At 39.7% G+C, this 16,797-nt stretch overlaps 1 protein-coding gene across 1 annotated transcript in view; it reads right to left on the bottom strand.

The window, feature by feature from the left end:
* STK3 (serine/threonine kinase 3) overlaps positions 1-16,797 on the bottom strand; it is a 285,278-nt gene that overhangs the window by 57,578 nt on the left and 210,903 nt on the right. Inside the window, exon 10 of the mRNA XM_004580628.3 lies at positions 8,580-8,755. Coding sequence (XP_004580685.1) covers positions 8,580-8,755 — 176 coding nt within the window. The remainder of the gene's footprint in view (positions 1-8,579; positions 8,756-16,797) is intronic.

Raw genomic sequence — 16,797 nt, 5'->3', positions numbered from 1 at the left:
GACCATGGTGGAAAAAAAAAAAACATTGCTGTTTACTGGGGAAGTTTTGCAATATGAAGAATCCAACCTAATGAGTGACAGGTACTATGGAGATAATGTCTGGATAAAAGAGTGTAACTATCAGCTCAGCCAAGTCAACTAGGCCCAAGAAGAATGACATACTTCTATTAGTGAAAAATACATGTCAGAGAAGTAGTGACAGTCAGTCATGAAAACGCATCTGACACTACTGTATTCCAAAATCCTGAATTACATATCCAAGTAGAAAAGTAATTTGGGATTTAAAGAAATTTTATTTATGACAGATAAAGTAAAAGTAAGCATTCCATTATCAAAACACAAACTGATGTATGCATTGCTAGTTAACCAATGCTAACAACTTACCTGAAATCTCATGGCTTATTTCAAGAGGTGAGCATTATGGGGGCATTAGTCTTAAATTAAAACATGATTAATTGGATTGCCCACATTTTGATCCAAGTTCCACTATCGGTTAACATCTCTTTTGATGCAATCAGTCCCACAGTTCCCAGTGTTTCCTGACTAAACACCAACAATGAGGCTGGGGACAGAAAGCCCACAGAGTCTAAATAACTTCTTCAGACATCAACATTAGCCATAACATACGCTCTGAGTACAGAATCTTTGTTTTCAAATGTAAAGCTGCCAATTTTTCAACAGACTTTTAAATAAATGACATTTTAAAAAGAACAAATTACTATGAGAGAAATTTGTGCTTTTTAGAACTCTTTTTGGTAAACCATTTGTCTTTTTGCCATGTGTTTTAGACAACTTAATAAATTCCAACACAGTGACAAGAGACCACATACTGCACCTGTGCTTTCTATCATAATTAATCCAATAAGTGCAAGACTGCTTACTTTAATTTGTAAAGGAAATGACGATATAATGAATTTTAACTTAAGGTATTAATTACCTATATAAGCAGAATTAGCTTAATGTTTCAGTAGAGCTTGCCTAGATACCACAACTGAATAAAAATTTCAGAAATAGGGAAGCCTTAAACAGCATGATTAGGAATAAGAAAATAAAACTTTCATTTTCTGTCAGGAGCCTGAAAGCAAAAGTCGATTCCACTAAAGCAAAAAAAAAAAAAAAAAAAGTGAAGTAGTTGCAGAACGCTAGCATTTTTGTTGATTTTAACTGCTATAGAATCAGTTTAATCCAGCTGAGTTGCTCAATGACTAGTTATTATCATGACTGGCTATCGGCGTACAAGCGATCTTTTTTTTTTCAGGCAGGCCATGTTCCTTTCAAATAAAGGTTGAAACTGTCTCCAACGGCTTCAGACTGATGTTGCAAACCTCACAAACACTCTACACAGACCTAGACAATCACATGACACAACTGTGCACATGCCACACCATCTGTTGGATGTGACTGCCAGCACAGATTTCGTGAGCTGGCAAAGGACTGAAATAGTCAAGAGTTCTCTAAGTGTTTCAGAGTGCAGGCTTCTCATTAATTTTAATTTCCTGTTGGCTCTATGAGGAATGAGTGAGTCGTGAAAGCACAATGTGCCACATACACTCGAGTTCATGCCACATGTACACCTGCGATCATAAACTCTTATCCAGGGCTGTCCACCGGAGCGCTGGGGACTTTATGTGTTTATTTCTTCTTTTCCCTAGAAGAAATAAATCTGAAATATCTACAGTTATCTTTTCATACTTTAATGCTCTTGCGAGCATCTGGAAATACTTGAGAATAATCGTTTAATTAATGTGAAGCTAATCGATGACAATATGCTTAACTACTTCACTCAACTGCGGTGGTTTCCTCGGTCCACAGAATGAGGGACTTGAGAACAAGCAGTTCTTTGAGGAAGGAGCGCACTGCAGGGAAACCTTGCGGCCAACATCTCTTTCCAATGTGAAAACACTATCTGTACTTGAACAGATAAAGCAGATGCTGGCACACTGCCCCACTGGTAAAAGCTGGTGGATGTGGCCGGCTCAAATTGTGACCTGTGGGTTTTCTACGGGGCCTGTGTGCTGAGAGGTTTCTAAAAGGGCTGGTCTGGCCCCTGCATTTTGTGGGCTCTTGCAGCCTATGGCCACAATCAGTTTCTTTACTGCCCCCTCGTGATTGCGGGCTGTGTGGTGGGGGGGAAGCCCAGAGAACACATTTCTCTAGAATAAATGAGGCAGATGCAGCGGATGATACTTGCTCTGGGTTTACGACTCTCTGTCTCTTCTGTTGTACTGACTTTTCCGTTGTTTTGTTGCCTGACAGCCACACTGGCTTACTAACCTGATAATCCTAGACGCATCTACAGAAACCCTGGGAGAACCCCAGCATGCATGCACAGTGCGGAGAGGATTTTGTTTCTGTTGCCATGTTTATTGAGGCCCTTTCTCTGGATTGTGCCCTGCAGGATTCCTGCATCCCTTACCTCAAAAGAACACCACAAAGTGAATAAATATTCCAGAATCAGAGTAATCAAGAAACGTTAATTTATAATTTAGTTTGGGTCAAAACCAGGAGTGGATGATTTACCTAACTCCTCTTACACTAGTAATTATGTCAGTTCAATTTCTCTTTTTTAAGTATTTGGAACCAATATAGTGAGTTAACAGATGGCTTTTAGATTTTTGTCCTTATTCCAAAATCTTTACGTTACCCAAAATATATCTTCTTAAAATATGACACTGTAATTTCTGCAAAAACATGATCTACACGCTCTCTATTTAACACTAAACAATCTGGATGCTAAGGCTGTTTGGAAATAATTTTAACAAAAACTGAAACATTAGACTAGTGCTATAATAAACAGATTTGCCTTTTAAATTTGTTTAAAAAATCTTCATATGCACATCCTAAGCAGATTTTAGTACAGTTCAATTAGCTCAAATATATTTCATCTCCTCTCATTATACCATAACCCCCAAATTGGTGACATCTTAAATTCTATTATTTATCATTACATTCAGGAACACAACATGAAACAATCCATGGAAAAACCGAAAGACAAATACTACAAACTTAAAAGCAAATACGCCAATTATATTGCATACAGGCTTTAAGATAAAAAATGCTTCCTACTCCACACATCTGTTCAGCAGGTGCCTCTCTAATTAAGCTTTCCCCTTTAAAAATCTTCTTGGGGAACGGGCAGTTGATGCAGCAATTGTTCCTTGGGAAATCAGCATGCCCTATATGAGTACCTGGGTTCAAGTCTGGGATTTACTTCCAACTCCAGATTTCTGCCAGTTTGTGTTCCGGCAGATCCTGGTGATGGCTAAAACACATGTGGGCTCCTGGCTTGGATGTGGCCCAGACAGGGCTGTTGTAGCATTTAGGCAGATGGACGATATCGGTATGTCTCTCTCTCTCTTTGCATTTTTCCTTTTAAATGGTAGGTAGGTAGACAGAGAGACAGATAAGAGTCAGCCGCCAGCCTGCTCTGGCGGATAAGCATTTGGTAGGACAAGACTTATGCGTACTGCTTGTTGTAAGCGATTTCCATTAAGCATACATAGGAATCAAAACCTTTCAGTCTTCTTTTGGAAGTTAACCTAGGGAAACATCAAGAAAGGGGAAGACGTACACACAAACACAAGAAGGAAAGAAGTAGGGCCAGTGTAACGGCGCAGGGGGTTAGTGAGTTCAAGCCGCAGCCACTCTACTTATTATGTACTACCCTCCTGCTAAATGTGCTGGGAAAGCAGATGACAATAGCCCAAGCACTTGGAACCCTCGCACCCACACAGGTTCTTGATTTCAGCCTGGTTCAGGTTCTTTCCCTGTCACTCAGCATTTCAAACAATTTATTTTTAAGTTTTTAAAAAAATGGGTTGGGGGGAGGGAGAAATAAGATCAGATTGCCCTCCTCATTAACAGCTAACAGCTCCAGAGGGACACTTCCAGGTTTTAGCAGACCATACTATTCCAGCAAAGCATCCTACCCAGTAATACCAGCTGTGCTCCAAACCCGACTGGGCTCTCTACAGACTTCTTACCCCTTGTACATATTTTTCTTGTCATTCGCCATGCTCTTACTCTCAGCAATTCTTGCTTCATTTCCTGGCAATCCCATCTCTTTCTCACTCCTGTTTACAATATCCTCTGGAGTCTACAAACATTCCCCACTTCTTCCAGGTGACGGAATCCAAGGCCTCCCCACTGATAGGGGCTATCACTGTCCAGGATCGCAGCTCCACTACTTTTTTAGGGTTCTCTGTCCTATGGCAGTCAGAAAAGAAAGCAGCCTCCAAAAAACTGGATCCCATCATATGATCTCTTAAAGTCTCTTTCCTACTGTGACAACATCTGTATTTCATTGCTTTCATCTTTTATCATTTAAAGTTCATTACTGTAACCAAAACAGTACTCTTCAATGTAGCAAGTCAGTTATTTCTATTGCATAATCTTTTAGAATATCTTCTACATCTATTCCTGTTTTTGTTTTGTTTTCTTCTTTTCCATTTTATTACTCTAATATTTCAAGCGCATGCCACAAAACTGATTTCTCCGGCCACTAGATTTTCTGAAGATATTTCAACATGTCATTTTTCAACTTATAAATTTCTCAGTGGCTTCCCACTGCTTATGAAATACAAATTCAGACTTGGCAGTCTGGCAAGGCTTCCATCACCTGACCTAGACCTACCTTCCCAATTTATCTCCTACATTGTTCCAAACAAACTACCACAGAGACCTGGAAGTCACCACTTCATCGACACCCAACAGAGCTCGTGCTTTCCTGCCTCTGAGCTTTTATTACCCACATTGTTTTTGGAGTGCCTGCCTTCCCTACTCCGCTATCCATCTTTCAATGATTAGACAAAGTCTCCCTCCACATTATAATTTTATAAACTACATAAGCCTTCACTAAGTCTCCCTCTTATCCAAAGCCACATGACGACACTTGAATTATTGCTAAGGATTACAACTAAACCGACCATTAATTTATCGTGTCTTCTTAACTTAATAAATCAGTATAAATACGATTTTTAACCATGGTGTCTGGCACAGCCCAAAGTAAAAAAGTAGAACATTGCTTAAATTAGTTTAATGTTTCCTAATAAATTTTGAGATTCCCCCCAAAATGGGAACTCTAAAATATATGAACTGAAAAAGTTACCTTGTATTAGCTAGCCACCTGAAAAATAGATTCACAAGCATGAATAAGCCTTACAGAGACAATGGAAGGCTATGTGTCAAGAAGGGTGTGTGTACATATTTTTAAAGTAAACTCAAAGGTCTTAACCAAAATCATAAGTGATCTTTAGTTTCTTAAGTTCAATAATTTCATTTCTGTTAAATCTTAATTAGCAGAGTTTCTGGCATACTATGTGAAAACATTATGCCATAATTCTTTCTTTTCACAGGGCTCTTTCCCATATAACTTTGCTGATCTACTCTTTAGCAGGTAACATTTAAATTCCACATTCCTGGAATCCAGACTGGCTTTCTGTTCTATTTTGATTAATTTTTCCCCTTGCTTTAATGTGCTCCTTTGTGTTTTTGGCAGCAGTGATCCTAACATCAGTAGCTTCTCATTGTGATTTTGATTGGCACCTCTCTAAAGATTAGTGATAATGGACATCTTTTCATGGGATTATTAGTCATTTGTTCATTTTCTTTGGAGTAATATTAGTTCAAGTCCTTCAACCATTCTTGAAATGGATTGTTTTCTTCATTGTTATTGATTTTTACTTCACCATATACTCTGGATATTAACCTCTTACTAGATGTAAGATTTACAAATATGTTGTTTCATTCCATACATTGTCGTTCACTCTGCTGGTGGTGTTCTTTAAAGCAAAAAGCTTTCAATTTTTTAAGAAAAGCCTATCTATTTTTTGAAAGAGCACCACTCAATGGTTTCCTCCCAAAATGTCCCTGATAGCCCTGACTTGAGGCCAAAGTCAAGAACTCAACGCAGGTTCCCTATATGTGTGGCAAAAAAAAGTGAGCCATGGCCACTGCCTCCCAGGGTCTCAATTAATAAGAAGCTGGATTCAGAATTGGAACTAGATATCAAACCCAGGTACTCTGACACAGGAACCAAGCACTGTAACCTCTAGGTGCCCAAAGGCTTTTCATTTTGATATAGTCTAATGTATCAATTTTGTTGTGTTATCTGTACTTTTGGTGCCACTACATCCAAGAAATCATTGCCAAATCCAATGCCAATGTATGTAGCTTCTCTCCCATGTTTTACTAAGAATTCTAGTTTCAATATTTAGATCTTTTATCTATTTTGAGTTAATTTTTATAAGTGACATAAGGTAAAGATCTGACTTCATTTTTCTGCATTCTGGTATGTAGTTTTCCCAGCATCATTTTTTAAAGATTGTTCTTTAATCTCTCCATAAAGGTGTCAGCAACCTTGTCAAAATCGTTTAATCATATATATGAGGGTTTATTTCTGGGCTATCTGTTATGTTTCACTGGTCAATAAATATGTCTTTATGCCAGTACTAAACTGTTTCGACAGCAGTGACTTTGTAGTAAGTTTTAAAATCAAGAAAGAAGAAACTTCCATTTTTCTTTTTCCTTTTCAAGATGGTAGGACCATTCGGGATTCCCTGAGATCCCATGTGAATTTTAGGGATAATTTTTCTATTTCCACACAAAAGGTTATTAGGATTCTGTAGATCACTTTGGGCATTATCTTTACGACGTTAAGTCCTCCCACCCATAAATACAAGATGCCATTCGATGTACTGATATCTTCCTTAATTCAACATTGTATAGTTTACAGCGTACAAATCTTTCAGCTCCTTGGTTAAGACTATTCTTAGGAATTTCATTCTTTCTGATACTGCTGTAAATGGGCAATGTGTGCATTCTAAGCTAAGATCAAATGGTCTTGGCAGGTTTCATCTTTACCCTCTTCAAAGGCTGCTACTGCCACATAAAAACCCCAGGTTTGCCTAATGGAGTATATGACATAGCCAATAGTCAGTACAACTGCTTAGATACAGGAGAGGGGTAATTTAGAGATTACTCAGTCCCAGTCAAGTTTATAGACAACTGCAGTCACTTGAGAAACCTCAGGTGAGACCGGCAGAAGAACCTTTTATTATTGGAACTGAGTGTGTCCAGACTGCAAATCCACGAAATGATGAGCAGACAGAACAGTTGTTACCCTTCATCCTTAAGTTTTGGGGTGGCTGCAAAGACTAGCTGAAACAGAATTAAATAATTTTATTTGTTATTTATTAACTATGATAATTTATTCATTACTTGTGCTTGCTCATTTCAGACTGTTTCCCAGAGGCTAATAAGACTTCTTCCAACTGAGACAAAGCAAAGTTCTCTGACGCTAAACAGTCTACATTATTCATCGTGTTCATGAATGATTTAAAGCTTGAATGTCAGTAATGTAAATAATTTATAAATTTCTAAAGCATAAATAGCTTAAAATGAAATCTTATCAGAACTGGAGAAATACAGATTTCATTTGCCTTTTTTTTTTACTTGAGCACATGAAAAAATAGCAGGTAGTCATTATAAATAACATTTGCAGGCTAATCTGTGAAATTATGTTGCTATCAGTTTCTAACAATTAGTATTAGAGTTGTCTAACACAGATTTTTAAATTAGGTATTTAAAATTTGAAGTAGTTATAGTCTCAAAGCATTTAAAGTCATGGTATGTAAGCAAAATGGCTTCATATTACTTCAAAAGTCTTTAAGCAGACACATACAAAGGTACTTCAAAAAAATCTGTGGAAAATGGAATTAAAAGATAATTCATTGGGGTGCAAAATGGCTTTGAGAACCATGTGCAGTTTTCAAAATATGCATTTTCCATTAACTTTTTGAAGACCTTGTGGATCTAAATTTTACTTACATAATAAGTACCTTTCTTAATTAACATAACTGACTGTAAAGTTATTTTATTTGAAAAGATCTTATAAAACAACATGCAAAAGTAATATATTTAAAACATGGTAAAGCAAAAGTTTGCTCTAACATTTTTTACTTCATTTTAGGAACTCATTGTGAGAATGTATTTCTTTCATGTTGTAGAAACAGCTGCCTAAAAATACTTTATCTGAATTGTATTTTCCAAAAGGAATAAGTATCAAGGGGAAGCAAAAAGCAATAAAAAGAAAATATGGCAGGAGATAAGGAATGATTTTACACAAGTTCACATGCTACATAGAAGTACAGTAGGACTATTATTTCTGACAAACCAAGTAGAACTTAAAGTAGAAACAAATTTGGGTAACCTTCAAAATTAGGGCAAATTTTGAAAGTCTGTGTCATAACACCGTTTTAATTATATTGATAACTGTCAATGTATCTCATAATTGCATTGTCGAAAACATCTCTCTCCATTTGAACTCATTTATTTAACTACAAGCCATTATTTACATTTTTCTGCAAGTGCATATTTTCCCCTGCAAATGCATTTCCACACACAAACTACAATTTCACCTCCCCCTACCCACATATATGGCTACAAATTGAATATTAATAAGTAGTCTACTTTTACATACAATCACAGTTCATATAAGTATATATACAAAGTATGCTTCTCGGTGTGATGAAAAACGATAGAAGGAAGAAACATCAATGAGAGAACGGAAGTATACTCACGAAGTCAAAGTCTCCATCTTGAGGGACTTTCCAGTTATCAGGAAAAACGTTTTTGGACATGGGGAAAGGCTCATGCATGTTCTGATTACAGTTTTCATGACTCTTGTTCTTGAAGTCCTGCTTATCAAAGTAGTCCATGAATGATGGTCTTTGTGCTTGTGGTGAAGTTGCATTTCCTTGGGTAACAAAGAACATAAGGAGAATTTAAGCTTGTGTAAGTAAGTTAGCATGATTTTTATTGAAGTATGACTTCTTTATTTTATTGAGTCATATAATAAATCTGCACTAATCAGACCCAAGGCCGACACAGTCAACTTCATCAAGAACAAAGTCAAATAAAATAAGAAGGGAAAAGGCCAAAAATATTCAACCAAATAAACTTTAAACTAATGACTAGGAAAAGATCCAGAATATTCTTTTAAGTGCAGACATATTTCAGAATTTTAGAATCTTCATCAGGATTTTATGAAAAATCCTTTTAGTAGTATTGGAAATCTGTCAAAGGAAGTAAACTTTGAAAATGCAGGGATTTTGGTGTTCTGTTTAAGGGTGCATTGTTATTGTAATTACACATTATGGACTGTAAGAAATTATAAGGACGTGCTCAGGCTCATAGATATGTATATACTTCAGGCTGCCCTCTACTGCTTTCCCAGGCCACAAGCAGGGAGTTGGATGGGAAGTGGGACAGCCAGGACATAAACCGGTTCCCATATGGGATCTCCTGGGGGAAAGGCGAATATTTTGCCACTAGGCTTCTGTGCTAGGCCTGCTTCTCCTAATATTTATCTGACTGCTTCCTGGGTCTCCCTGGCTGATGATCACCCTGGACCTCCATGCCCTCACCTGTCATGTTTATACGCATGTCTTCCAAGGCCATTTCCTCACCTCAGACATTGCTCCTGAATTCTACACCCAACTTTGTAAATGCTTACTGATGAATTGCTTCATCTTAGGGGAGTTTGCATTACCAGCTAACTTTTCAGTTCCAAATCTAAATACAAGACCTTTCCCTTAAAAACTGTACCTCCTCTCACATATTCTATTTCTGTCAAATTCAACAGTATGTGCTCAACCCCCAAAGTAATAAAGTCAAGAATCACCTCAGATTCCTTCCTTTCCATCATACCAAACTGATCATCGGCCAGGGTTTTTAAAATTCTGCTTCTCAACAGACTCATTTAAATCGAATCCATTATTTCTATCCATCACTGCTACTGTCTTGGTTTTAGTTTTTACTCATTTCCGAACTACCTAGGCCATAGTAGCAGTTTCCAAAATTGTCTCCCGGCTTTCAGAGTCCAACTTTTCATTTTCATTCTCATAGCGCAAACACAGTGATCTTGCTAAATTCAAATCAAACCATGTCATTGTTCTGCTCAGAATCTTTCAATGTGTCTCCTCACTTTTTTTTTTTTACACTAAATGATTAAAGTGGTAAATAAACATTCAGAATTTTCATCTGGTTATTATGGTCTTAATCAGTGGTTTTAAGTTTTAGGGAACCAAATAAATGTCCCGGAGGCCACCAACAAGGAAGGCATTTCCCATATAATTCTAGAGAGAAAGTAAGCTTCTGGCTTCTTAAAACATCCCTGTGGAGATTCGTTTCCCAACAGAGCAGCCTGTTGGGTCACTCCACGTTATAAGCAGCACTTCCTGGTGTATGAACTTGAAACTTGTCCTTCCACAGCTTTTACCCATGTTCTGAATAAGTTCCTCCTTCACATACTTGCCCCTCAAATAGCTGCAGAAGTGGACAATAGCTTCTGTCCTAGAAGTGTGTTGCTTTAACTTAAAAACAAAACAAACAACAAACAAACAAGCAGAACTAGGATGTGGGAGATGGAATTGTCAGAGAAAATGTCCTCTCTCGACCTATGCTTCCACTTTCAGCTCCGTGTGTATTCTCCACGGCAGACTTGGGCTTTGCGTAAGTTTGTTCAAGTGAGTACACAAGAGAGGGTAGTGACAGTGAAGCTTATTTCAATGATTTCATCTCACTGTTTTGAAATAGCATTGTTTTCCCTATCAAAATGCTTATACTGACTTATTCTTAATGCATTTTGCTTTACAAGACAGGTCATAAAAAATATACAAAATTTACCACTTTATTTCTAGGTATGTATCCAAAACAACTGGGAACAGTCTTGAAGATACACTGGTAGAGTCTCTTTCATTATGGTGTTATTCGCAACAGCTAAAATATGAGGACAATCTGAGTGTCCGTCAACAGATAAAACAAGCAAAATGTGAGCCAGCAGGAAATTCTGTGTAATAGCCTACAACAGGATAAATTTAGAGGATATTTTGCTAAAAAAAAAAAAAAAAAAAAAAAAAAGCACAAGCCAGTCCCAAAGGATGAATTCTGTATAGTTTTACTGACATGAGACACAGTAATCAAAACCACAGAGAAGATGTGGTCTAAACGAAGAGAATGAACAGCAGTGACGATGGAGTGACATTATTAACGTACCACTGAACTGGACATGCAAAGATGGCAAGTGTTTTCCAATTTTTTTCATTGCTGCTAACTACAACACAAAATTGGCCATTTTAAATGTATAAAGTTCAGTGACGTAACATGCCCATTTCTGTGCTTCCTAGTCCCTGCTGGCACCAGTTCATTTTCTGTTTTTATGTATCACTTTGCTGGATACCTTAGGTAAGTACCATCAGAGGCTCATTTCACTTACCATAATGATTAACCATGTGTAGAATTTTGCCCTTTTTAAAGGCTAAATAAAATCTGTTGCATATTAAAGCACAATTTGTTTATCTACTCATCTGCCAACAGACATTTGGGTTGCTTCTATATTTTGACTATCATGATAATGCTATTATTCACATGGATATATAGATATCTCTTAGAGAGACAGTTGATTGTGTTTTTAATTATTATCTTAACATTTAGAGAGTGAGTAAGCATATTTTTAATACCCACCCAGAAGTCTTTTTCATTTTCTCAAAGGTATTCTGATAGAAAGCCCAACTTCTGATCAAGTGAACCATTATATATTAAATACAAAAATTGTAATTATTAGTAAAAGTAATGTATTTATCATGTATTTTACAGCTTATAAATGCAGAAATCCAAATATCTTGCTTTACTAATTTCACAAATAAGATAACTGAATGTCAGTAAGTATTTGTGACTGTCCAAATAGATGCTCAATATGCATACATAAACATAGGAAGGAACGATAAGATCTTCTACGGTTTTTCATCACTATTTAAAAATTTTGAGACACACACACACACACACACACACACACACACACACAAGCTGGACCAGGCAGAAGGTAGGAGCCATGAACTCCATCTAGATCTTCTATATGGGTGTAGAAAATCCAGTATTTGCACCCTTACCTGCGCCTCCCAGGGTATGTATTAGCAGGATGCTGGAATGAGGACTGGAACAAAGGCTAAATTCTAGGCATTCTGCTGTGAATCTCAAGAGGCAGCTTAAGAACTAATTCTTTTCTTCATCATTATTATTTTTCTTCATCATCAATATTATTATTTGGTGATAGTGTAATTGAGAAACTGCTGTGAGTACTATAATTATTAGAATGATATGTCCTGATAGCATCATAATAAATCTAATATTCAAGGTTAGTCTGAGCAGCAGAGCAGGTACTGTGACTGTGGCTGGGAGAACCTGTGCCATGCCAGGCTGCCTGCTGGGGAACCTAGCTTCCTATCTTCCGCTGCTGAGTCGGAGGAGAGTCATGGGCATGTCCAAGCCCAAATTCCGAGAATTTCCTCTGTCCACAGCAGTCATGCTGGGGACATATCTAGATGCCTCTGAGGATGCTCAGGACCATGGCTTCCCTCACCGCTGCCACCTTGGTGGGCAGAGCCCAGGTTAGTCTGAGCAGCAGAGCGGGCATCTTATTCTCCCAGTCATGTGGCTGTGACTGGGAGAACCCGTGCAGCATCAGGCTGCCTGTTGGGGAACCTAGCTCCCCATCTACAGCTGCTGGTGGGGGGAGGGTCCTGGGCTTGTGGGCCGTCAGAGCACCAAGTGGTGCTGGGCTCTGCCTGCAGGCCACCCAGTGGCGAGCTCTGAGGTATGGTGAGTATCAAACATTACTGCCTACGGACATCCATGGATAAGGCCACTGTGTGTGTAGGTGAGGGACACTAAACGACAAAGTCACTGTACTTGCAGGTAAGCAAGGAGACTGAGATCTGGTGGTTTGGAGAGGAGTGACTGGAAGATCTTTATGGGTCACACCGATTCACCAGCCCACACAGGAGTCCTGACATGGGCTTGTCAGCATGGAACATTGATGACCACCACACACCAGTCCACACGAAAGCTAGGCTAGGGGTCTGAATAGCAGGGCTCGATCCCAGTACCGGACTGAGTGTCAGAACAGGGAATGGGTCTCTTTAGGCAGAGCCATGAAACTAACCAGCATGCGAGAGAACCAGGCCTGGGGTAAATACTGTGGGGGATAAGTGGGCCCAACCCTGTGGAAATACAAGTCCCACTGGTTAGCTCAAGAGTTGGGGTGGTAATGGGCTGAACTAGGTGTGACCATGGAACCGGCCAACACTCATGGGTACTGGGGCTGAGAATAGGCTGGGCAGGTCCAGGCTGCAGACCTGCATGCGCATCCTAAAACAGGGTGTGGAGCGGACCGGGCCGCAACATCCACCAGCTCATACAAAGGCCAAGATGGAGGGGCAGGCTATGCTGGGCAAGGGCCTAGCACCTGCTGGAGCATGTGAGATCTGGGTCTGGAAGTGGGCCAAGTAGGGAAACCTGGGAAACACCCCTAGTGGGCCATAGCTCCCACTGGTGAGCATGTGGGCCAGACCAAGGGTTCAGGCAAGCTGGGCAAGGTAGCCCCATCCTTTGGCAAGTGTGTAGGTTGGTTTTGGAAGAGGGTGGACTGGGCAGGGCTGAGCAAACCTTAGCCCACTGGCAAGAGCAGAAACCAGGCTGGAGTACAGGTCATGTCGGGCTAGGGTATCACACCTACTGGTTTACACGAGCCAGGAATGGGAGCAGATTGAGCAGGGCCACACTGAAGCACCCACCAATGACAGTTGGGACTGGGGGCAGGTTAGGCCAGGCCAGGTCAGGGTGACCACTGGCACATGCCAGTGGATGGGAACAGGCCTGGTTGGGGAACAAAGGGGACACCCTGGATGGGTGGTCATCCTTACTGGTGAGCATGAGGACCAGGAAGGGGGCTGCAATCTGGTCTGGATATGGCCTGGCTGGGTTCCTGGGCATGGGTGTGGGCTGGGTCTGGGATGTGCTGGATTGGCTTAACAGATGGTGGCACCCGCTGGCACCAGTGTGGACTGGACAGTGGGGCTGGCTGGGATGAACTGGGCTTCAATGCCAATTTACATGTATGACAACTGAACAGGACATGGGACAGACGGGACCAGTCAGCTGTACACACTGGTAAGCATGGGAGCCTGGGTAGGGGGTGGGCCTGGTGGGTGTTATTGCAGGTTGCTGTGACTAAGCTGCAGCTCCCACTGGTTTGCGTGAAGGCTGAGTATGTAGTAGGCAGGATCAGGCTGTATTCCAACACCCTTTGGTTTGTGTAAAACACAGGGCTGGAGACAGAACTGACCCAGCAATTGCAACTACCAATACGTTCATAGGCTAATTTGGGTGACAGACTGTGCCGGATCCTGTATTCTCTTTCTCTTTCTCTTTCTCTTTCTTTCTCTCTCTCTCTCTCTCTCTCTCTCTCTCTCTCTCTCTCTCTCACACACACACACACACACACACACACACGAATCAGGTCTGGGATGGCCTCAAATGAGGTTTCTTCGGCAATTCCCTACCAACTGAACCACTGGACTCAGAACCCCAACCATGGAGAGAATTGCAGGTTCCGTGGTTTGACCGTGGAGTGTATGTGTCAGAGGTAGGCCTCCTCATTGGCTCAGATGGAGCAGTGGACAGCATATCCAAATACACATGGAGGATATGGCAGTAAATTGGAGCCTGCGGAGGACATCTGGTACCATGGCAAAGGATGGAGGACAGAACAAATTGATCAACTACTCCAACCAAGTGTTGGCAGTGAATATCTGGGCAGAAGAAGATTCTAAGGTGGACTGTGTCAGCCAGTGGATTCTGGAGAGATTTCATCGTGACTGGAGTGGTGGGACTGACAGCAATTCAGGACTGTTGAACTATCAAAACCTCTTGAGAACTTCATGCTGTTGTAAATTTCTATTTTTCTTCCTGTTGCTGCTTTTGTATTGTGGCTTCTCATTTAAGGAGATGTATGGTAACTGTGTAATGGATACTATCATATCCAGATGTGAGTATACAATGCAGTGGGTATCTCTACTTCCAGATCAAAGATGGACTCCCAATGGAACTGTTAAACATATCTTGACAATAAGATGCAGGACTCTCTGCCACTGTCCAAACCCACAATGATGGACATAGGACTGTTTATGAAGAACTCTACTATAGTAATAAAAATAGGGGAACTCAGTGAGCGGGGAGGGGACTTGGAGTGGGGCAAGGGAAATTCCAAGGCCTATGGAGCAGTATCATAAAATGATAATAATAATAATAAATAAATATTAAACAATAATAATAAATCTTAAAGAAAAATCACACACATGGAAAAACAAAATTGAAATAAAGGTTTACTAGGTGCAAAAATTTGAAAGCTGTGTGTAATTTGTTCATAACATGCCTTTCAATGAACATCATGAATACCCTCTGCATATAAGACTCCAAGCTGGTTTGTACTAAAATAAACCTTATATTTAAATCCATTCTTCCACAGACATTCTGAAGACCCTTGTTTTGACTGAAAAATACCAAAAGACTTTCAGCACACCTGTTTATCTGAAGGCCCTCCTCCCCGTTGTTACAGCTGTTCAGAAATAGATGGCTTGAAAGTACAGGTAATAAGATATATAGATAACCCAGAACCCAGATAACACCAACCAAAAGGATATGGAGAAATTCCACCAAATTAGCACAGTATAAATCATCAATACTTACAGGAAATCTACAAAACTTAGAATACTCCCATATCCCATACACAAAGGAACTCTCTAGCGACAGTTCACCAACACAATGGCTAAAGGAGCCTTTAGATTCCCTGGAAGAATGGATCTTTTATGGTATGCCAAAAATGAATAAAATGTATGAAAAAGGGTATGATATTTTAATGATCAACCAAGATTTTGATAGCAAAGATTTAGGGACAGGAGTTGTGGCAGAGCACATTGGGCTACCACAACTCCTTATATGATACAGTGCCAGCTGGAGTCCCTGCAGCTCTGCATTTCCAACCCAGCTTATCACTAACTCATCTGAGAGGCAACAGATGAGGACTCAAGTACTTGGGTGTTTGCCACCCAACTGGCTGACCCGGCTGAAATGCTGGCTGTTGGCTTTGGCATGACCTTAGCCTCAGCTATGGCTGGCATTTGGGAAATGATCCAGCTAAGGAAGCTAAGGAAGGTGTCTTTTCTTCTCCTCTACCTCATTATTCCCCACCCTCACTTCTCCCTTTTGTCTCCATTGCTCTGTTTTTCAAATAAATAAATAATCTTTAGACAATCTCCAAGAATCTTCAAAGATGCTGTGTTTATGATGTTCATCTTTTTTTTTTTCTCCTTGCAATTCCCTTGTGAAGCAAGGGAGGAGAGAAGAAAGAAGGAAATTGATTCATCTGACAAGGTTGTATTACCGACATTTGGATGGGACACAAGCATTCCTGTAACATTTCAACAGATTTTAAGTATCCTTGATTTGTCTCTGGGTCTCATCATTACAAGAAATATTCTCTATCTTCGGAATTGAAATTTGGTTCCTATAGCAACCTGTTATTCCAAAATAAAGTCTAGAACTAAACTCCAGTTATTCTCCACTTCTGTCCATTTTAACAGAGTTTTTATGAATATTTAAGTATGGCTCAAATTGCACACATTTTCTATAAAATACTTCAGTAAATCAAATCATAATGTAGGGGAGGGAAGATTACCAAACAAACCCTTTGCTTAATGTTCTTTCTTTTCAAGGGAAGGCTAATACTGTAATAGAATTAGATACTTAGTTGTGCTGTTAGTTCTAATTTTCATCAAAAATATTAATACGGGAAACACACATAAAGACATTTGAAAACTTAACATTCAGTACAAGTATTATAACTTCATGAAGAAAAGTCAGATACAGGGAAAAGAGGAAAAACTTTTGTGCGTGTGTGTG

This window comes from Ochotona princeps, chromosome 9 (assembly GCF_030435755.1).
Source record: "Ochotona princeps isolate mOchPri1 chromosome 9, mOchPri1.hap1, whole genome shotgun sequence".
NCBI lineage: Eukaryota > Metazoa > Chordata > Mammalia > Lagomorpha > Ochotonidae > Ochotona > Ochotona princeps.
The sequence above is the reverse complement of the archived record's forward strand: the minus strand, read 5'-3'. Positions and strand labels throughout refer to the sequence as shown.